This window comes from Agelaius phoeniceus, chromosome 8, assembly GCF_051311805.1.
Source record: "Agelaius phoeniceus isolate bAgePho1 chromosome 8, bAgePho1.hap1, whole genome shotgun sequence".
NCBI classification, from domain to species: domain Eukaryota; kingdom Metazoa; phylum Chordata; class Aves; order Passeriformes; family Icteridae; genus Agelaius; species Agelaius phoeniceus.
In genome coordinates this window covers 11,374,002-11,396,426 of record NC_135272.1, presented here as the reverse complement: position 1 = coordinate 11,396,426, position 22,425 = coordinate 11,374,002, and the positions used below count along the sequence as shown (strand labels likewise).

Sequence of the window (22,425 nt, the reverse complement as noted above, 5' to 3'; positions counted from 1 at the left end):
ATGAGGCAGGATGGTGGGATTGGTGCACTTGTCTTTCCCTGGGGCTGTGGGTATTGATCTTTCTTTTTGGCCTGGCCTGCTGCAATCCATGGGAATCCTTTGGCTGGCTTCAAAGGGTGTGAGAGCAGGGTGCGAGGCAATGACTGGTCCTGACACAGGCTGGGCACCTTCCAAAATGCCAAAAGCAAACCTCACTTGCCACTCCCAGGGGTTGGTATGAGTACCCTTCCCAAGGATAACCTCCTACCTTTGCTGATGTCCTCATACTCCAGCCAGAGCTGCCGCTGGACCTGCCTGTTGGGATACCAGATGGAGCAGGACTCCTCAAAGCCATACACTGCCTCTTGGATGTAGTGGTTGCCAAACTGGTCCAGCAGCGCCACAAAATCTCCACGGGAGGTGGCTCCATCCAGAGAGTGGAGTGCATTGCTGAAGGCTGGCAGGAAGATAGATGGAGGAGATGCTCAGTGCCCAGAGCCCACCCAGCCCTCGCTACCCCCCTACAGGCTTGCAGTGGACAGCCAGCCTTTGAGCCCATCACCTCTCACAATCTCTGCTGGTCAGAGTGACTCTGAGATACGTTGTCCCGGCCTGGCAGCCAAAGATCAGGATTCTTCTGTTCTCATTCTCAAGGTTGTTATCTCTTATCTATAACATTCTTTCTCCGACCCACTGAGATCTGCCTGGCAGGTTGGGTTGAGGCACACTGCCCATCCTTGGGGCAGTGTTATCTTTTATACTAAAAACTATGTGCACATTATTTACCATAACTATCATAGGTGATAGTACCTATCGCCTATGTTAGACAGTGAGTTTCTGCCTTAAACCAATCCAAAAGTGCCACCATCACCCAGAAGATGGAGGCTAGGAAGAAGAAGGAAAAAGGACAAGGCATGCCCAAATTCCTTCATCTTGGGACCCCAAGCCCCCATTCTAAAATCCTAAAAATCTATTTTTCACCCTGTGACAAACTAACTATTATTCTACTTAAACTCTCTTGACTTGTAATTCTTCATATAAAGGTTGGTAATTTGCTCCATGGGTCAAAATCAAAGGCACAGGGGTCTTGGGCTCTGTGCCAAGGTCTCTGAGCCCCCTGGGCAGGGTCTCAAGTCCTCCAGAGCAGTCAGAGGAATTCCCTGGGTTCCAACAATCACCTGCCAGCAGCAGGCTGTGTCACCTGTTGCCATCTTCTCTCCCCTAATTCCCCGTGTCCCTGCACACTTACATTGGGAGATGGTCATCTGGTTGAGCCGGACATGGTACATGACAGACTGCACCTTCCAGTGCTGCAGGAGGGGGTACCCAGACACCTCACTGAAGTTCACCATCCCTGCCAGAGAAAGGACACAGGGACTCAGTGCCACTGCTGAGCAATACCTCACCATGGGGATGGCTGCAGCCCTTCGTGCCTTGGGCAACACCGCCAGCAAGGTGGGAAGAAGTCAGCAAGGAGGGTTCTGTACACACCACATGCCCCTAGGGAGGCTTTCAGAGCTGAGGGCCAGGTGGTCCCCAGCAATTAAAATGATGGCTTTGAAGGAAAACACGTAGGCTTGTTTCATTTTGCTCTGCGCTGGAAGATAATGAGCCTCCTCCTGCACCCCCTCCTGCTTCCTTCCCAGTGCCCACTCCCAAGGCACGCCCAGGTGTGCTAATTATGTCACTAATGAGAGCTGTGCTATTTAATGAGCTGTCAGCAGGCCTGGGAATGGGTCACCTTCATGCCACATGTGCCCAAGGGTGACCAAGAGGCTCTGGGTCCCCCTCAGCTGGGACTGAGCTGAGTGGGCAGCAGATGGACGGGGAAATCACTTCCTATTGATGTAATGTTCTCTCAGGACATTATGGCAATGCTGGGGCTGGAGAGGACCCAGAGTTTGTCCTTCTCCTTCAAAGACATCCCGTTCTTCAGCCGTTCAGCTGTGAGTTGCAGAAGCCAGGAATTCATGGAGACCTGGGCTGGGCGGCCACTTACTCCTGCCCAAGGCACAAGGCAGCTCAGCTTCTATGAGCAGAGGGACAGAGAGGCCACAGAGCCTCACACAAAGCCCCAGCAAAGGAACTGGAGGGTGCTCATGGCTCTGAATTTGGTGGCCAGAGCATCCCCAGAGTGCCACAGCAGGATGCTGGCACAGGCCACCTCCCCCTCTCGGCTCCAGTGCTGCACAGCCAGCACGTCACAGCAAACTCTGCTGCCAACAGGCACCCAGCAGGAGTTCAGGAGGATAACAGTGGGCATCCCCCCCTCTGTAACAAGACCTGAAGACAGAGTATAAGCAGGATAAGATCCTTTGCCTTCCAGCACCTCTCTCTTCAGTGCTGGCTGCTGCCGACAGCTTCAAAGCCTTGCTCTTCCCTGCAAAGTGTTTATGCAAAAACAGCCCTTCCTTACTCAGCAGCCCTGCCTCTCGTGTATTCACAGCAATATCCAGGCTTCTGACAAGCAGAGAATATTTTACTTCTTTTCCTTTTTTTCCTCTTCTTTTTTCCCTTTTAAATCAGCAACAAAGCCAGCAGAGAGTGGGAAATGAATAGCATCATTTACTGGCTTTTACCTCCCCAGCGAAATTGCCAGTGAAATCCCAGTCCCACTGACACCGCTGTGATGCTGAGGCTGTGGTGGCAGTGCCTTCCTTACATCCATGTAACCATGTCACAGGCAGGAGAGCCCCACTGGGAGGCAGGTGTCCTCCAGCACCTCCAGGCAGGATTGAGCATCCCCAGGGAAGCAGGAGTGACCCACCCATCCAACTCTCCTGGGGAAGCTCAGCCCCCCAAGACCCACCAGCACCCTCCTCCCTGCTGAACCTGCCTGCACCTTCACTGCCATGCACCCTGTCAGGGCAGCCAGCATCCCCCAGACCCTGGGTACAGTCCATGGGGGCTCCCCCAAATCCTCCTGGAAGCTCTGCCAGACAAAGGGAATGCACAAAGTCTCCTATGAGACAAAAACATCTTAGTAGCCACATCCTGTGCTTAGCAGCTCCTCGATGTCAGGGCCATTTCAGCCAACAGTGCTGCAGTAAGGTAGAAAAATCATAGAGAAAGCTTCATAAAATCAAGCCTGCTCTCCTGGAATCAGTGGCTGGCCTGTCAAGCTAGCACTTTGCAAGCTCCCATGTGAAAATAATCCTGTTGTGAGAAATTTGTTAACATAACAAAACTATTCCTGGGTTAAAAAATTACTTGCACCTGCATTAACTGTTTTTGCACCATTAGATAGAAAAATGAAAACTATCTTTAACAAACAACTGTCCCTGCACGTAGACACCAAGAGTTTGAGTGACCAATCAATACAGAATAACAACCTGTTACAAACCAATAAAGTAATTGACAAGAAAGCTACTGACCAACTGGAATCCCACACAAGGTCTGTAAAACTGTATAAAAAGGAGTTATGTGAATAAAAAATGGCTTTTTCCACCATGAAAAAATGGAATCCTGAGTGATAAACAGCAACAAACACCAAACACCAAGGAAATGAAGGCTACTTATGGGTACTGGCAACCTGAAAAAAAGGCAAATCCTTGAAGGCTGTCTAGGAACCCATGATAACGTATCACTCATTGCCCATGATGCTCTGGTATGACAAACCAAAACATTTTAGTTTGATGGTGCTGGATTTTGAATGCTTCACTGTATCAGCAAAGAAATCAAAGGTAGTTGGAAAACCTTTTTGGTCTTCAAAAAAAAAAAAAAAAAAAAGAAAAATCCTTTTATCCTTTTGCAAATGCCCCAAATAGTTAATGGATGTAATGGATGCTTGAGCTTTTACACTCCACAATTACTCCACAATTAATTTACAACCTTTGCCTTTCCTTAATTTTTAATGCCTTCCTCTTACTGGAAAAAGGAACCAGCTCTCAGCTGCTGGTTCCTTTGTGTGCAGCTAAAGCCAGAGTAGATCTATCCCCCAGTAGATATATCCTGTGGGTGGTTAGGGTGTGAGCTGGACATGCTGGCAGCTGCCTCAGTGGGAGAGACATGGATGCAGCTGGACTCACTCACCAGTGAGGAACTCAGGGTCAGGAGTGGGGTCAGAGAGCTCCTCTTGGCACTGGTTCTCCAAGGGCACTGTGGCCACCACCAGCCCATCAGGCAGCTGCTGCTCCAGGCCCCGGGCAAAGTTGTTCTGCCTGGAAGGTAATTGCAGAGAGAAGAACAAGGCTGGAGGACAGCAGAAATGACTGCCAACAAGTGACCCACCCCAAAAATCCACCTGGCATTTCTCCTTTCCTTCAGGAACAGATTAAAAAGATGTCTACTCTTGATGGAAAGTGTCAGACCCACCCTCCCCACCAGCCCCTCCATCTTCTGCAAAGCAAAGCCAGGCATGGACGGACAGGCAGCCTGCCACGGTCCAGCCCCAGGCGCCTTCCACGCCTTCCTCTTGGAGAGGATGCTGAGGTCTGACCCTGCTGGGGTCTGCAACTCACCTGAAGGTCCCTTTGAGCACCTGGCCCGGTGCCACCTCCCTGGTGTGGTTGTTGTAGCCGTAGAAGAGCTCCCCAAAGAGGGTCTGGTTCATGGGCAGCTCGCGGGGCTCGCCGCAGTCCCCGGCCTCGGGGCACGACTCCGAGATCAGCTGGCACGAGCGCCCATCCGCACCCAGCTTGTAGTCCTCAATGCACCTGGGGAGCCAGCACAGGGTCCCCTGTCAGCTGCAGCCCCCCAAACAGTGAGGACAGACACAAGAACAGAGGAGACCCCCTCCATCCCAACCCCACCAGCTCAGGGTGGCGGCAGCAATGGACAGCAGCGCTTTGGAGGTGTCCCCGTGGCCAGGGAGGGGATGAGCATGGGTCACTTCTCGGAATCTCTGCTGGTCAGAGCGACCCTGAGATATGTTAGAAAGTTCTCTTTTCCCAGCCCAGCAGTCGAAGGAGTCAAAACCCTTCTATTATTGTTGTCAACGTTGTTTATTGTTTCTTATCTATGAAATTCTTTCTCCAACCCACCGAGGTCTGTCTGGCAGGTTGGGTTGAGGCACACTGCCCATCCTTGGGGCAGTGTTATCTTTTATGCTAAAAACTACTTGTACACTATTTACAATAACTTCCCAATACCTACCACCTATGTTAAACAGTGAGCTTCTACTCTAAACCAATCTAAAAATGCCAACATCACCCAGAAGATGGAGGCTAGGAAGAAGAAGGAAGAAGGACAGGGCACACCCAAATTCCTCCTCTTGGGACCCCAAGCCCCCATTCTAAAAACCTCAAAAATCTATTTTTCACCCTATGACAAACTAACTATTATTCTACTTAAACTTTCTTGACTTGTAATTCTTCACATAAAGGTTGGTAATTGTTTTTTCCATGTGTCAAATTCAAAGGCACAGGGGCCTTGGGTTTTGTGACAAGGTCTCCAAGCCCCCTGTCAGGGTCTCGAGTGCCCCAGGGCAACCAGAGGAATCTCCTGGGTTCTGGCAGTCACTCACCCACAGAACATGAGGATGTTGTAGAGCAGGGGGTCCTCGGGCAGGGGCACCATCTGCTGCAGGCACAGCTGCTCGCAGCCCCCGTTGAAGCCGTCAGAGCAGTCCACGCCCACGTGCCGGTCGTAGCAGCCCGTGCCATCCTTCATGGGGCTCAGTCCCGTGGGGCACTGGTGGGGTGGGGGAAGCAGGAGGTGAAAACCCATGGGAAAGTATCTGTCTCTGAGGCTGAGGTGGAGGGCAGGGCTCCAGCATTGCTCTCCATCAGAAACTGCAGCCTGAGCAGCGCTCGGGGGCTGCAGGAAGGACAGCAGCAACATCCTCATCTGCAGATATTCCTCCTGCACCAAAGCCTCTATGCAGCCCTCAGGAGTGTATACCCTGAGGTGGGAGCCCCCCAAGCCATACCCCACCAAGGCAATGTGCTGGTATCAATCCCACTCTCCAGCAACTCAGCTCCAGTGACTGACAAAGCTGTGCTGCCCTTTCCGCACACACTTTCTGCCCCACGCTCACAGCCTCTTCACCCCAATGCCCAGCTCTGGTGATACTGCAGCCCCACACAGTCCCCCTGTTTTGGGGCAGAGCAGCTGTGGTGATGACAGGGCACACATTTGAGTGATCTGCAGCCTCCTACAGAGCCAACAAATAGATGGACTCTTACTGCCTCGTGTGCTCAGCAACAGAGGAGCTGCCAGCCCAAAAACACCTCCCTGCTACAAAATCAACCTCAAAATGTGCACCCCGAAGTGACAGTAAGGGAGGCAGGATTCCCTTTGTGGCCTGCCCTTCCTTGCTGACACCAAGGGGGATCCCAGGAGCCTGGGGTCACACACCACACAGCCTGTGGAGTCCAGCTTGCGGTCCGAGATGCAGCGGAAGTTCTTGCTGCAGCCGCCGTTGTCCCGGGAGCAGTCGCGCACGGGGCCGAAGGAGTCCAGCAGCACCTCCAGGCTGTCGAAGGAGGACGAGGTCATCAGCTCTTCCCTGTGAGGAGGAGGAGGAGGAAGAGGAGGTGTGTCACTGCTCCCATGAGATGTTGTGGATGCCTGCATGACTGTGGCTGTTTGCGTGGGTTTTTCCAGAGCTCAGGCTTTCCTCAGGCTGACGGTGAGCTGGGTGGCAGCCAAGCTTTTAGAAGAATGCAGGAGCTCCTGAGATGAGGGGGAATACTGCCAAAGGCTCGGCTTTGCAGGGCTAAAGAGGGGCAGGTTCATGGTTGTACTAACCTCCACCTGCAAAACGTGGGATGGGGATGCCAGCTCTGTTTGCTGAAGCCCCTCCTGAGCTCCCTGACCCTGCCATGGCACCTACCTGACCTCCACTGCATCTTCCATCACCGTCATGTCAGTCTTGCACTTGGCTGAGGGGTTGATGGCCAGCTCAGCTGGTGGGATGACGAAGCTCTTGCTCAGGGGCAGCCACATGCCCTCCCCCAAGGTGTAGGTGAACCTGCCAGGGAGAGCAGCAAAGGCTGGGACAGAGGGAAAAGCTGACCCTGGAAGGTTGTCTCCACCCAAATCTAAGCCCTTGAGCCTCCCTGCTCATCCTGCAAGGATGCCAGCCCAAACTAAGGTGTGTGGGCAGGGGAAAGTAAGGTGGCTCCTCCAAATACAGCCAATGATTCCCAAAAGTTGCATGTTACTTTAAAAAAAGGCACTTCCATTTTCCATAGAAACCCTCCTTCAGAGCCTAAAACTCACTCTCACCACGGTCAGAGAGGAGGAACTGGCTGCTGGGTATCCAGCACCCACATGAAGCTGCAGGGGCATCTTCCCAGCCATGCTCACATGTCCCCAGAAGGTGGCACAGGACAGCTGTGCTCAGCCCTGCCAGCTGGGCTACCTACATGCCCTGAGTCATATTTGAGCCCCAAAATGTGCTGAGCATGTTTCCTTCACCGCTTACCGAAAAATCTTGTCAGAGGGCTGCTCACCCAGCACCAAGTCAAAGCCACGCTGGAAGATGGTGTATGGCCAGGGCCTGGAAAAGAAAACCAGGAGCATCACACCAGCATCATGTCCTCACAGCTGCTCACAGCCCAAAATGCCTGCTCAGCCCTCAGCTCACATGCAGAAGGGTCCTGGGGTAGGATGACTCCAAGGGTAGCCAGGACAACACAACAAAACAGCCTCAGATCCAAGATCTTAATTTTGGGGTTCCTACAACATCAGATTCTCATGCCAGCTCCAACCTGCCAATAGGCCAGTGGTGTGTTGCACTTGTAATTTTGGGGTTGGATGCACTCCAGCCATGCTCACATATCTTCGTGCTCGGTACCACCTGCCTGGTCCTGTTTTAGGGATTTGCATCACAGCTATTGAATTGCAAAAAGAAAACCAAACCACAGCTGGACCCTCTCTCTGTGAGGCTTTTGCCAGGCAGCACATCAAGCCTGGGACCCCAGTTTCACCACCTGCCTTATTACCACCCTTTCAATCACTGTTCCAGGCAGGGGAGCTTTGCAAAGTGGGCTGGAAGACAAGGTGGAAGTGTGGAGCCAAGCAGGAGGCTGGAGAGCTGGCCCATCCCTGCTGTTGTAGATAGCACAGGGTGATGAGTGATGAGCCACTAACATTTGGAGGCTGGTGCCTTTCAGTGGGACACCCATGGCCATGACACCTTTGGGACCTGAACCCCCAGCAGCACAGCCCTGCTGGCACACCACCACTTGCAGAGTGACACAGACAAGAGACCCCACTCCCAAACCCTAAAACTCCAAATCCCCTTTGCAAGAGCTCAGAGCTGGGGAGAGGAGATTTTCCATCCCATCGCATCACTGCTGCTGAAATTCAGAGTCAAGAGCGTCAGGTGCCAGTGACAAGCCCAGGGATTTTCTCTTGAGGCAATTACAGCTCTCCTGTACAAGCAGTTTAATTTCTAATCTGAAGTTATTTCAGCAAGGACAAAAATAATAATAATAATACAAAAATCCTGCCTGCAGGATTACAGCATTCCTTTGCTGGGATACAATGCTGTTTTCCTGGCTGGTCAGCTGGGAGCTGGGGATTACATTCAGCCCACAATCGGATTGCCTTGAATGAGGTCAGCTTCATCCAGAAAGAGATGTGCTCCTTGTGTCTCACCAACACCTTGAATGCTTCACTCCCCCACCTTCCAGTGCTCCTGCAGATGGGTTTTATTCTTGCTTTTGAGGAGCACATCAGGCTGGGAACAAAGGCAGAGGCTGTATAGAAGCGAGGCATTGTTCCCCATCAATTCAGGTGGAAAAGTGGTTGTGGAGAGCTGCTCTTGGCTTGCAGCAGAGCTCAGTGCTGGGGCAGGTGCTGCAGATGCACAGGGACTGCCAGACCTGGTGGCACATGTGGGCACACCCAGGACATGGAGCCAGTGTATTTGGACCCACCTGGGAGATTGAAATCAGCACCCAAGCCATGTTGTGTCCACCCAGGACGCAATTTCCAAATGTGGCTAAAATTCCTGTAATCACAGAGTCCCAGAATGGGCAGAGGGTTCAAAGGGACTTTAGAGATCATCTCATTCTACCCCTCTTCCACTAGACCAGGTTGCTCCAAGCTCCATCCAGCCTGGCCTTGAATACTTCTAGGGATGGGGCAGCTACAGCTTCTCTGGGCAACCTGTGCCAGGGCCTCCCCACCCTCATAGTGAAGAATTTCATCCTAATATCTAATCAAACCTGCCCTCTGTCAGTTTGAACCCATTACCCCTGCTCCTAATGCTCCATGCCCTTGCAAAAAGTGGTGATGGCTTTGATGCAGGGAAGGGGTTTCTGTGCTCCAGGAGGGGGGATGTGTGGCATCTCCTCAGCCTGCCACACTTTTCCCTTACTTGGGGTCAAAACAAGTCCCTAAATGCAATGTTCAGCCTTTAGCTACATCCCTTCATGGCAAGGGAGAGTCAGGGTTGCATGGCCTTCAGAGCTCACAAAGGAAAGTGGGAATGACCAGCAGCTCTGCAGCTGATCAGGTTGGATTAAATGGGCCAGGAATGACAGCTCTCAGCTTCTTGCAAGCCTTGGCACTCAGGTGGGCATTGAAACAACAAAATGGGGAATCACCAGGGCACAAATTCCCCACACTCAGCCAGCAAGTTCCCAGGGCCAGAGTGCTGCCAGTGGATCCCCAGGACAACCTTAAGCCTTTCAGCTTTTCTAGAGGGACCATTACCATTATCTGGATGATTTGCTCCACATCTGGGCTTGAGTGGAAGCTCACAAAACACCAGCTAAGCCCTCCAAACCTGGAGCTGCTGGAGATGCTTTGGACCAGCTCAACAGGGCCCTGGCCATGCTTAAATTGCAGCCCCTGGGGGAGGAGGCCAGACTGACCTGTAGCATCAAGAGCTGTGCTCCAGCTTGTCCCCACTGCCTGAAAAACTCTTCCACACAAGATGGGTGGGGTGAGGAATAATCCCAGAGCTGGCAGGATGTGATCACCCACCATGAGCTAACCTGGAGCAGCTGGAGCTGGCAAGAGGCTGGAGGGGCTGCAGGAGAAGGTTCAAGAAGCTGCTGCAGGGGAATGTGACTGAAATGTCACTGGAGGAGAAAGTGGTTGTTACACACTGCAATAGGTGACTTCACACCTGGTTCCCTGACCTCCTGTGCTTTTCAGGGTTTCCAACCAGTGCACAGCACAAGGATGGCCATGCCAGGGTGAGGAGACCAGAGCACCCCTGCTGCACCCAGGACCCCAAAGTGGGGACCCATGCAGACCCAGAACCACCCTGAGAGGAACAGGGGATTTGTGCTTACAAACAATATATAGTTTGTAATATATAAACAATAGTGGATTTGTCTTTACAAACAAGCTATGGGTCTGCTGGGAGATAAAACCAGCACTGGGAGATAAAAGAAACAATGGGAAAGATTCCACTGATTGATGAATGAGAAAAGATATTTGCTTTTACAAATAAACTTTTGGTTTGCTGATAAAATGAAATTAGACATTGAAAGATGAAAGAAACAATGGGGAAGAAAACCCCCTAAATTCCACAAGAATTAAAAATGAAAAGGGAGGGTTATACATTAGAGGGAAATCTTTGGTATTGGACATATTGGGAAGTCTGTACCTCTCAAGTACCTCAGCCAGTGGGGCAAGAGAGAAGGGAAATGTGGCTGGGAAATTGGGATAAAAAGGGAGGCTGCATCTTCCAAAAATTTGAGAGATCCCAGGGGAATGCCCCATGGCCTCTCCCTTTACTCCAATAAAGCCAGAAAGGACTGAAAGGACTCCTCTGTCTCCTTTTTGGACACAAACCTCTGGTGTTTGTGGGTTAATTTTCCTAACAACCCTGATGTCGGAAGAGCAGAGAGCAGATGCCACCCGACACCGAGTGACATTTCCAGTCAGCAGTGCCCAGGGCAGCTCCTCCCCAGCTCCCCTTTGCCAGGCACCAGCTCTGCCCGGGTTTCAGCTGCCGACCCTCTGCCCTCCCGCCCTGCCAGCCCCTGCCAGCAGCTCTTTATTAAAAATGCAAATGCCGGCACTTTCTCCCGGGCTGCCCGTAAATCTGCCAGGGGAGTGGGGCGGGAGGAGGAGACAGATGGGTGGCTTGGTGAAAGGATCTGAAAGAACCAGGAGCTTTTCACAAGGCTGTTCTTCAGCTTGCAGAGCAGAGGCACGCAGCAGGCGATGGAGAGAGGCAAGGGGAAAAAAGAAATAGAAAAAGGGGTGTGGGGAGAAAAAGAGAGAGAAAAATGAAGACTTCAAGCAGGAAAAGTGCTGTACTTGTCAATTCAGTGTGTCCCTCGCTCTTCTGTGGGATGGGGATGGGAAAAGAGGAGCAGGGGCACTGCCAGGATGGGGATGGGATAAGAGGAGCAGGGGCGCTGCCAGGATGGGCATGGGAAAAGAGGAGCAGGGGCACTGCCAGGATGGGGATATGGTGTGGGGAAGGGAAGGGAAGGGAAGGGAAGGGAAGGGAAGGGAAGGGAAGGGAAGGGAAGGGAAGGGAAGGGAAGGGAAGGGAAGGGAAGGGAAGGGAAGGGAAGGGAAGGGAAGGGAAGGGAAGGGAAGGGAAGGGAAGGGAAGGGAAGGGAAGGGAAGGGAAGGGAAGGGAAGGGAAGGGAAGGGAAGGGAAGGGAAGGGAAGGGAAGGGAGCTGGGTGAGCAGGGCACAGGCTGATGCACTAATTCGGGTCCTGTGCTGGGAAAAACATCAGCAAGGCTGCGGGTGGGGCAGCAAGGCTGGGGTGGGACAGTTTCCCAATAGTCACAGCAGGATGAGAGCAGCCAGCCTGGCATGCTCACCATATCACCCTAAACTGCCTTCAAACCTCCCCAGGCCACGGTGAAGCCCATTACAAGTTGAAAGAGGACATTGAAAAAGACTCCTTCAATGCAGAGCACCTCAAATCCCAACGGGGGAGGCTGAAAAGGGCACCATGGGGAGGGCAAAGCCACGTGTGAGATGGATCTAAGGGCTGGGATGAAAAAGTACGGATGCAGGCAGGTAACAGTTTATTAACTAAAGCCAGAATGTGCTGATTTGATTTTTGGCCACGTTTTACCACAAAAAGAACGGCAGAAATTTGGTCTGATGAGCAAAGATGAAGCGTGGCTGGTAGGATTGCTAGAAACTGCATCCTGCTCAGGGAACATGAGAGTAAGAGTCGAAAAGCAGCTAATTAACAATGCATATCAAAGCAGGGAGACAGACTGTGAGCACACAAACAGCACCAGACAGATTTGTTTAAAACAGGCAAAGAGCAGCACACACACACCAAAAAAAAAAAGCAAAGAAAAAAAAAAAAAGCAGCTGATCAAATGTATCTGCTATCCATGATCAAAAAGATCTGAGTTTTTGAAAAACTGAAAATTTAGGGTCTGGACACGTTGGGTAAAAGATGCAGTGTGGAGGCGTGGATCTCAGTCTGGTACCCAAAATACACCCAGCACAAAAAGCTTCTCACTGCCATCACCAATAAAGTACAAAGATGAACTCGCCTTCATGAGCAAAATTAGATGCTACTGAGTGAACAGACACCGAGGCAACTTGTCCTCACTGTAAATAAAAATGAACCAGCGGCAAAACTATCTAAACCAAAGGGTTGAAATGAGTTTCCAGATAAAAAGGCCACCCAGGGAAAACAGAGGAGGTCAGATGCAGAGCACATCACTCCCAGGTTTGCCAAGGGATTTAGCAAATCCTGCTTTGTTGACCAAGGGCCAGTGTGGTTTCTCTGGGGACTGACCTGTGGCAGCAGAACATCGCTCCAATATTGCAGGGTTCAGAGCATATTGGACAAACAGCAGTCAGAAATGTTTCAGGCACAGCTGATCTCACCTTGAGATGGGGGGAGAGAGCAGAAGATTTGCAGACATCTCTTTCAGGTGAGCCTGGAACTGGGAGTGAGCTGACGAGCCCAACAAAAAACAGCACAGCACTCAACCTCCACCCCAAAAAACATAAATAGCAGCTTACAGCTACAAGTTATCCAGGTAAACAGGCTCTGACAGGATGGTTCTCCTAGGCTAAAGAGATTTCATCACAGCCATGACCTTGTGGAGGCCAAAAGTTCATGCAAAAGGGACCTCCACCATCACAAGCCCTTCCAGGCAGAGCTGCACTAAGCAGCACCTGGACATCAGGAACAGATAGCAGAAAAGGAAAAAAAAAAACCCATTAAACACCAAGCTGCTCTCAGCATCACCATGCTTAGTGTGAACATGCTTTCAAGAGCCCCTAAAAATAGTGGAAGCTGCAGGTAGGGATGGTCAAGTGTGGTTTCAGCTGCTACCATTTTATGAAACAAAAATCTGACAGGTTCCATGAAGAAACACAGAACAACCCCAAGTTTCAAGAGGCTTGAGAGAGTTTTCTAAGGATGGTGACAGCTGCAGCACTGGAGCCTTCTCGAGAGCCCAGAGAAGGGCAGAGGACTTTGACAGCCCCACCATGGTCTAGGGCTCTGCTGCACCCTGGGGAGAAAGAGAACTGCCAGGTTTCTCTGCCTCAAACAGAAAAATATTCTGAAAATGCTGCACATAATTTGTCATAGCCAACTCTGGTACAGAAGAAGAAACACAAGACAAGAGGTACCCTGGAAAGCTATGGATCCTGTTTCAGGCAGAGAAAAGGCTCCTGTGGGAGCCTCAGGTGGAGATAGGTCTAAAAAAGCAGCCCCAAATGCCCCAGAGGAGCAGGGCAGGTCCTGAGCACCTTTCAGGTGGGCATTGCTGACACCAAAGCTGGGTCAGGGGATGCAAACAGGTCCAGGGGCTTTAGGAATGTATTGGTCCTTCTTGCCCTTGGCTTCTCTCCTGCTTGTTACCATCTCTATTTTTCCCAATTTACCTGAAAGCAGCATCTTTTTCTCCACTTTGCCTTCAGAAAGTGAAGCAGCTAAATCAGGAAAAAGCTGGAGAAGAGCAGTGTGCATGGAAGAAGAGTGTGAAGCTGCAGACCCACGCTCAGGAGCAAAGGAAAAGCAGAGGGTCAGGAAGCAAATGTTTCTCCACAGTGCTTATCCATTTTTGTTACTACCCTCCGTGGACAAAGTTATTTGCCAATTTGCTTTTTGCAAGGTGTTGGGCTCAACACACCAAAACCATATGTGGCTATGAGTGGCTGTGGGCTCTTTCCAGCCCACTGTGAGACACTCCTAAACACAGCACCTCCCAAAACAGGCAGGGGAACAGCCCCCCACACCTCCCAGCCCATAACTCAATGCATCTTCTGAGATGGCACAGAGGAGCTGGGGACATTCCTCTTGGACACTGGTCCCTGGGGACACACAGCACAGGGAGCTGTGTTTCTGCCTGCATTCTCCTGCCCCAGCAGTGGCACCTCACAGAGGTTTGGGGACCATCACCACACCCCACAGCACATCCCCAGCGTGGGGCCACCTGCACCACGAGCACGGCCCTGGCTCAGGGCACCCAGAGCAACAGCTTGTGTAACACAGCTGGTGCTAAATTGCCTTTAAAATGATAAAAAGCAGCGAGGGGGCTGGAGAAGGAGCAGCAGTGCTCTCCCCAGGGCCCCAGTTCAAAGGGACACAGCAGGGCTGTGCCAGCAGTGACAGCCTGCACTGCTACCAGCCCCCAGCACAGTGACACGGCAGGGGGGACACCAAGCCCAGCCTTTGATGATTTTTCTCTTCCCACTGTGAACATTAATAACTTCAGAGAGGGCATCCTCACACGTGCAGGGCCACCACTGATCCAGCTGCAGCATAATGAGAAAAGGGAGGGGGGAAAAAGGGTTTGGTGGGAGCTCTGAATTTGGAGATGTCTTGGCTTTGTGCACGCCACCTCCAGCCATTCCTGGGAGCTGCGTGTCACAGACCCACGAGTGCTAAGGGACAGATGGAGCACCCCCTTGAGGGTCACAGAGAGGTGGGAACTTTTGGAATCCACCACTGAATCGCTGCTGAAACATCAGAAAAAATTCCTTTACCACCTCCAGGTGTGTAAAGCTTGGAGCAGACGGTGACTCCTCTGTTCCCTCAGGCACACTATCAAAGCATTTAATTTCCCCAGTTTTCACTGGGGACCTCAGCCCGACCTCAGCCCTCCTCTGATGCCTCACACACCCAAAAAGAAAGCCCCACAAAGTGCAGGATGCCCAGGATAGTGCACACAAGGTGGGAGGAACAACCTCGATCTCCTCCAGGGGGTGTTGGCTCTGAAATGTGACAATGGCCTCTTGTACATCATTCCTGATTATTTCAAAGAACAGAAATCCTCGCCTCCTGCATACCTGCTGCAGAGCCCAGCTGTGGGCTGACCTTACAATTCACCGAGGTGCCTCTAAGAATTTACCACAGTTCTGCCATCCAAGAAGTCACCACAGCTGTGCTGAGGGGCTGTGGAAGCCCAGCAGCTCCTGTGAGGACACTCCAAGGCTGGGCACTCACCCCTGGTTCGTTCCCCACTCGTTCCTGATGCAGAGGTGCTTGTGCACAGGGTCCTTCATGTAACCTTCATAGCAGAGACATTCCCCTGTGGAGACAGGGACATCAGGGACACGGCAGGACACTCATGGGAAGGCTTTCCATGTGCTTCCCTGCCAAGTGCAGCCTGCAGCCACACACCAGCACACAGACCCAGCCCTCCCTCAGGAACACTCACCGGTCTCGGGGTCACACTGGTGCTCACAGGGGTCCAGGAGGCGCCGGGCACACAGGTCCAGGGCCCAGGGCCCACTGGAGTTTTGCTGGGAGAAGAGGACAACCTGTGCTGGGTTCAGCCAGTCACTGGCATCCAGCTGGCTCCCCTCCAGCAGGATGAACCGGCTCCCTGCCACCGAGACAAGGGGAGTCAGTGACAGCCCCCCACTGCTGCACCCTCCATCCCACAGTGGTGCCCTGCATCCCATCCATCCCGTGATGTTTGCCCCCCAGGCTGTGATGGATCCCTCCAGCCCCTGCCCACTCACTCCTGAGAAAGTACCCTCTGTCCCACGACAGTCCCCTCTGTGCCACAAGGAATCCTCTGTCCTGTGCCCATCCTCTCTGCCATATGACAGCCCCCTCCATTCCATACATGATATCTCCTTCCATCCTGTGCCTTTCCCCTGTGTCCCACAGCAGCCACCTCCATCCCACACCCCTCACAGAGGTCTGATCCCTCTGTCCCACCATGTCCTTCATCCCATCATGGTCCATTTAATCCCATATCCATTCCCTTCCAACCCACAATAATCTCCTTGGCCCTATGCCCATGCCCTCCACCCTGCAGCAAGCCCTGTGTCCCACAACAACCATCTCCACCCTGTGTCTGTCTCTTCTGTCCTGTGCCTTGTCACCCTGATTTTTTGAGATTTTCTGAGCCTTCTGATGTTTACATTCTTGTAACGAACTTTCTCACACACTTTATGTAAATAACTTATTGTTTTGCATTCTTTTATAGAGGAAGAGAAATTTGATGGACTGTTGGTTTGTCCAGTGTCATTGGAGAGGTGGCACTGTCACCCTCCAATCCACTATCCTTTTGGAAATATATAAATGTTAGAGTCAAAATTAAAAACTCTTTTTTCACCTTGGAAAAGCTGCGTGTCCACATCATGTTATTTCGTGTCCTATAGTGACAGTGCCTATCCCCTCCACCCTGTACCACTCCAACCCTTGCTCCCAACATGGCACCCTCCATTTCACACCATTCCCCTCTGTCATGGGCCCATCCCCTCCATCCCCCTCTGTCTTCCACCCATCCCCACCTCCATCCCATGCCCATTCCCTCCATCCCATGCCCATTCCCTCTGTCCCACACTGCTGCCCTCCATCCCCACCTGTCCCTCCTGCCTTGCACCCATCCTGTCCATCATTCCCCATCTCCTCCATCAATCCTCACAGAGTGGGGCAGGCAGGAATGGGTAAGAGCAGGGGGTGCTGGAGTGGGTAAGAAAGAGCAGGGGGTGCTGGAGTGGGTAAGGAAGAGCAGGGGGTGCTGGAGTGGGTAAGAGCAGGGGGTGCTGGAGTGGGTAAGGAAGAGCAGGGGGTGCTCACCGTCGGCGATCAGGTGCTCAGGGACATGGAGGGTGATCTTGACCACAAGGGGACAGTTCATGTGAGAGGAGCACACCAGGCTGATGACACAGCTCGTCACACTGATGAGGGTCAGCGTGGTCTTGTTCACAGGGCTTCGGGGGGACCCCACTGCAGAACACAGGAGCACAATCAGACCTGACACCTGCAGCACCCAGTAAGGTCTCTGGGTGCAGCCAGGGCAGCCCAGGATGCAGAGACCCTGCCCAGCCCCCTGGAAACACAGCATCAATCAAATCAAATGGAATCATTTTGCACTTTGAAGAACATGAAGCAGCCTTTGCCATGGGACTCTCCATCCCTCTCTCCCACTGTGACCAAGATCTTCCTGATCCCCCAGAGCCCTGGCTCTCCCACACCCTGCACTGCAGCATGCTGAGAGCTTTGCAGCAGCAGAGCTTTAAAGCAGAGCAGCAATATTAGGAACACAAAGGTAAATACAGCATCCTGGTTTTCCCCCCTCCTTCTTGGCACTTCACTGGGGTTAATTTTGTCATGACAACAGGCTCTTGAAAAAGCAATAGAGAGCCCTAACTGCTCAGCGCATGCAGGTCTTTGACTTTTAATCTTTCAGCTGAAGAAGCTGAGCGGAAACAAACTGTCTGGAGACAAAGCCTGAATGTCTGTCTGTCTCTGAGCCTTCCAGCCTCAGCTGAAGGAGATGGCTCCCAGTCTTGCCACTCCCAGAAAAACAAGGCATCATCCAGCAAACGAGGCTCAACGAGGGAAAACAGACACTAACTTTCCTCTTGGGAAGAGGAAACCTCCCAGAGGGACAGAGCAGGGCAGTGGGGCAAGACTCCAGCCTGGGGAGCGAGGCTGTTCCCATCCTCTGGTGCACGTACAGCTGGCATGTGCACGGTGCTGAGCAGCAGCAGCATGGCAAGGCACGGGCCAGCCTTTGAAGCGTGTTACTCATTAATATACACCAGTGCCCGGCAGGAGCCTCCAGCAAAACATCAGAATACATTTCACCCTCTGCTGAGAAGCTCCACCGGAGAGCAGCAGCAGCCTGCTGCGATGCAGGGACTGTGCCTGCCTGCAGCAGCTGGGGTTGCACTTGGGTTTCCATCTTTTTGCCAATGCAAAGTCGCCAAACCCAGAGAAGCAACGGCAAATGAGGCAAGAGGGGTGGCTGGTGACCCACCTCTGCACCTGCACCTGCACCTGCACCCACCCCTGCACCTGCACCCACCCCTGCACCTGCACCCACCTCGGCTGCGCCTGCGGCTCCGCGAGGGGTCCGTGTAGAAGGTCAGCTGGGGATCGGTGTCTGCCTCTGTCCCTGAGTCCCCCTCGGGGTTGAGAAACGCTGAGCCAGCTGCAGGGGACACTGAGTGTAGTCATGGAGGGGTTGGCACCGTGCCACCCCAAACCTTGGCATCCTACAGCACCCTTCAGGGAAAGCCTTGCACTACAGAGCAGAAGCTCCATCTGCCAGGTGCAGCAGGGACAGCATCTGCTCCCCTTTCCAGCACACACAGCCAGACCCCCCCTCCACAGGATACCTTGCACCTTTTCCCCATGGCTGTGCCAGAATCCTGTAGTATTTACTGGGGCAAACACCACCTGCATCTTCACAACCATCCCAACATCACTCGCATCCTTGCAGGCACCACATTTCCCGTTTCTCCCCACCCAAACCCCCTTTCCCATGCTCTCTCCACGCTCTGGTCCTATCTCTCCATCCCAGGAGAGGGTGGGTGGGTGGAATGTGGGTGGGTGGGAGCCCAAGGCGCCTCACCCACCCCAGGGACTGCCCTACCTCGCGCCTTGTTGTTGATGCGCTTGCGCTGGCTGCTGGAGGTGTGGGACAGCAGCGTGGCCTGCTGGTGGTTGGAGTCCACGGGGCTGGTGGCAATGATGTTGTCCTTGTACTTGTTCATCAGGGACAGCTTGGCATTGTCGCTCCCTGAGCAGGAAGGATTGAAGGCAAAATATTTAGACTTTTAAAAGGGAGTGAGGTGAGAGAAAGGTTTCCCTGGGTCCATCTCCAGATCACCCTGAGGTGATCAAGGTGCTGAAGCTAATGAGTTGAGCAGCCCCCAAGGCACACTGATGAGCAGCTGAAATCCTGAAGAGGACTGGCACCTCCACCAAACTAGCCAAAAGCTGAGATTTAACACTGAGGGTCTCAGGGCACTTCCTCATATGCAGGAGAGCTTCAGGCACCACACCATGATCTTCCCAAACTGTTTGGGAAGGCCCTAGTTGGATGGCTCAGTTAGTGATATGACCAAAGAACAGGTTTGTTACAAGCCTCAGAGAATCCCTGCTGGTGATCAGAAGGCAGTGTTAACTCTGAATCATACTGATGGCAAGTAAAAAATTGCTACCAAAAACCTCACCTGAGGAAGACACCAGAAATCTGGGGACACAGAAGGGAAGTTTGGGGGTCACAATGGGATAGCATGGAGGGAGCCATGTCACCATGATATTTTCTGAAAAATCCCTTCACCAGGATTTCTTTTCCTGGGAAGCTGGGAAACTTAAGCTTCTCCATGCTTTGCTGCTCTGGAATGTGGTCTGGAGAATTGTTTACCCAGCATGTGAATTGTTTTTAATTAATGACCAATCACCATCAGCTGTGTTGGACTCTGAGGAATCAGTCACGAGCTTTCATGAGCATTCTTTTCTAGCCTTTTGTCTGTATCCTTTCTCTTTCTTTAGTATGGTTTTAGTATATAATTTTCTTTTAATATAATATCATAATATAATAAATCAGCGTTCTGAGAACTTGGAGTCAATTCTCATCTCTCACCTCATCCTGGGGACCTCACAACACAACAGGAGCCCCATTCTGGTTTTCTGTCAGGCCATGGAAACCACAAAGCAGGGACTGCTCTCCACTGGCTGCAGTGATGGAAGTGCCTTCAGGGCACCACCAACACCTCACACCCAAGAAAACCCCAGAGAAACAGGGAAAATGCTCTGGTGTTGCATTGTGATTTTAGGATTTTCCTCATAACCTCGGATCCCTCCCTGATAATTCCCTGCCAGGTGTGTCAGTCACCTCTCCTTCCCCCTGCTGGGCACTGTCTGTCAATCCTGGCATTCCAGAAGGGCGTGGAGCGATTGGCAGAATTCAAAGGATGCCCTCTACCCCTGGGGGGACATTGGGCCATCCAGGTGTCCTTTGTCCCTTAAGTACCTTGTTGGTGGTCCCCATATTCCTTCCCTCCCCTTCTCCCCCAGGTAAAAGGGCGAGTAAACCACGAAGTTCAGGGAGTTCTGCTGGATTCAGAGGCCTGTGGGCCAGAATAAAGCTCTGGATCCAAACCCTCCATCAGAACCGACTCCTTTCCTTCACCATCGCCTTAAAGCTTCTCTGCCAGAGGGAAACCTGAGGAGCAGCCCCTGTTATGGGGGGAAGCTCCATCCCACAGCCACCAGAGCTCCTGCAGGCCTGGGCTAGTTCCCAGTGCCCAGCTCCAGCACCCAGCCAGGCAAAAGTGTCTGTGGGGTGAAATCACAACACATCCAGCCAGCCAAAAGTGTCTGTGGGGTGAAACACCACACACCCAGCCAGCCAAAAGTGTCTGTGGGGTGAAACACCACACACCCAGCCAGCCAAAAGTGTCTGTGAGGTGAAACACCACAGTTGCAGCTATTTGGCTCAGCAGCAAGAGCCAGACAAGCTCAGGCACGTCCCGTCCGGCTATATTGGTAATTATTCCAAAACACACGTATGGAACCGGGGGAGAACACAAGCCAGAAAGGATCCATCTCCGCCCAAGCCCACCTGGAGTGAGGTCCATGCTGGCCTTCTCGTTGCAGCCCTGCAGCGAGTCCAGCGTGCGGGTGACCTGGCTGGCGAAGTCCTCGCCGCCGTTCATGCACTCGCGCTGCAGGTGGTGCCGCAGGTCGGTGATGTCGTACTCGTAGCCGTCCAGGATGGGCGTCTCGCGGATGCTGAGCGTGCCGCTGGAGTTGTGGCCCTGCACGCGCTGGGCGTTGCGCAGGCTCTCCCGCCCGTGGCCCCCGATCAGCACCGATGGGATGTAGTGGATCTCGTTGGCGGCCTCGGCGCTGGCGCTCTTCTGGGGCTGCGGCACGCGGCGCCGCTTGCACCAGCGCCGGCGGGTGTACAGGATCATCACCAGGCACAGGATGGACAGCAGCAGGGCGATCATCCCTCCCTGCGGGCACACACACACACCGAGCAGCCTCAGCCAGGTGTCCTCAGGAGCTCTGCTGTTAATTGCAGCCCCGAGATAAGTGAAAAGTCTCTGTTTCAGCCCGTGCATCCGAAGAGTGAGCTGGAGTTCTTCAGTTTTCTGTCTCAGAGCTGTTTAATGTATCTTATCTATAAAATTTTCCTCCTGCCCAGCTGAGGTCCGCTCAGCAGGGCAGCCAGCGGCACTCTTACCACCCTGTCTTTTTATACTGCAAACTACCTATAACATATTTACAATTACTTCCCAATACCTATCACCTATGTTAGACTGTGAACTTCTATTCTAAACCAATGCCAAAGTGCCAGCATCACAGCAGAAGATGGAGGGAGAGAAGAACAAGAAGAAAGACTAGACACACCCAAGTCCCTCCATCTTGTCCCCAAAACTCCCATTCTAAAAATCCTAAAATTTGCCTTTTCACCCGGTGATAATTTTATTATTACACTATTTAAACTTCTGTGACTTTCAGGTCCTCACACAAAGCTGGTCATTTGCTCCACGGGTCATAATCAAATCCCCAGGTGTTCTGGGCTGCATGCCAGGGTCTCTGAGCCCCCCAGTAGGGGCCCCAGCAACTCTGGATACCCAGAGGGATGTACTGAGTTCTGACAAGCTGTCGCCCTGATTTTTTGAGATTTTCTAAGCCTTCTGCTGTTTACATTCTTGTAACGAACTTTCTCGCACACTTTATGTAAATAACTTATGTTTTGCATTCTTTTATGGAAGAGTGTCGGGACCCAGGACATCCCTCTGGCTGTCCTGAGCAGCCAACACCCCTGCCAGGGGGCTCAGAGACCCTGGCACAGAGCCCAGAAATGCCTGTGGGTTTGATCATGACCCGTGGAGCAAGTTACCAACTTTAGATAAAGATCAGCAAGCCATGACAAATTAAGTAGAATGATAGTGAATTTATCACAAGGTGAAAAAGTAGATTTTGGGGTTTCTAGAATGGAGGTTCAGGGGGGCAAGATGGAGGGATCTGAGCGTGTCCAGCCTTTCTCCTTTTTCTTCTTCTTGGCCTCCATCTTCTGCTGTGATGTTGGCACTCACAGATTGGTTTAGAGTAGAAGCTCACTGTCTAACATAGGTGATAGGTATTGGAAAGTAATTGTAAACATTGAATACATAGTTTTTAGTATAAAGACATAACACCACCCCTAGGGCAGGCAGAGTGCCTGGAACTGTCCTGCTGAGCGGACCTCAGCTGGACAGGAGAAAGAATTTTATAGATAAGATACAATAAACAACCTTAAGACCGAGAAATGAAGAGCTCTGACTCCTTCAAGTGCCGGGCTGGGAAAAGAGACTTTCTAACTTTTCACTCTGACAAGCTAA

General features: G+C 52.1%; 1 protein-coding gene across 4 annotated transcripts in view; it reads right to left on the bottom strand.

Moving 5' to 3' along the window:
- ASTN1 (astrotactin 1) overlaps window positions 1–22,425 on the bottom strand; it is a 69,783-nt gene that overhangs the window by 20,562 nt on the left and 26,796 nt on the right. For 3 of the 4 annotated variants that reach the window (XM_077182008.1, XM_077182009.1, XM_077182006.1), the window contains exons 3-16: window positions 20,655–21,051; window positions 18,678–18,824; window positions 18,126–18,245; window positions 16,874–17,023; window positions 15,498–15,665; window positions 15,284–15,368; window positions 7,349–7,423; window positions 6,755–6,892; window positions 6,277–6,427; window positions 5,444–5,610; window positions 4,440–4,634; window positions 4,012–4,139; window positions 1,229–1,333; window positions 248–436 (exon numbers count right to left, since the gene is read on the bottom strand). In XM_077182008.1, the coding sequence (XP_077038123.1) occupies window positions 248–436; window positions 1,229–1,333; window positions 4,012–4,139; window positions 4,440–4,634; window positions 5,444–5,610; window positions 6,277–6,427; window positions 6,755–6,892; window positions 7,349–7,423; window positions 15,284–15,368; window positions 15,498–15,665; window positions 16,874–17,023; window positions 18,126–18,245; window positions 18,678–18,824; window positions 20,655–21,051 (2,215 nt within the window). The remainder of the gene's footprint in view (window positions 1–247; window positions 437–1,228; window positions 1,334–4,011; window positions 4,140–4,439; window positions 4,635–5,443; window positions 5,611–6,276; window positions 6,428–6,754; window positions 6,893–7,348; window positions 7,424–15,283; window positions 15,369–15,497; window positions 15,666–16,873; window positions 17,024–18,125; window positions 18,246–18,677; window positions 18,825–20,654; window positions 21,052–22,425) is intronic. The other variant, XM_077182007.1, reaches the window with a different exon arrangement.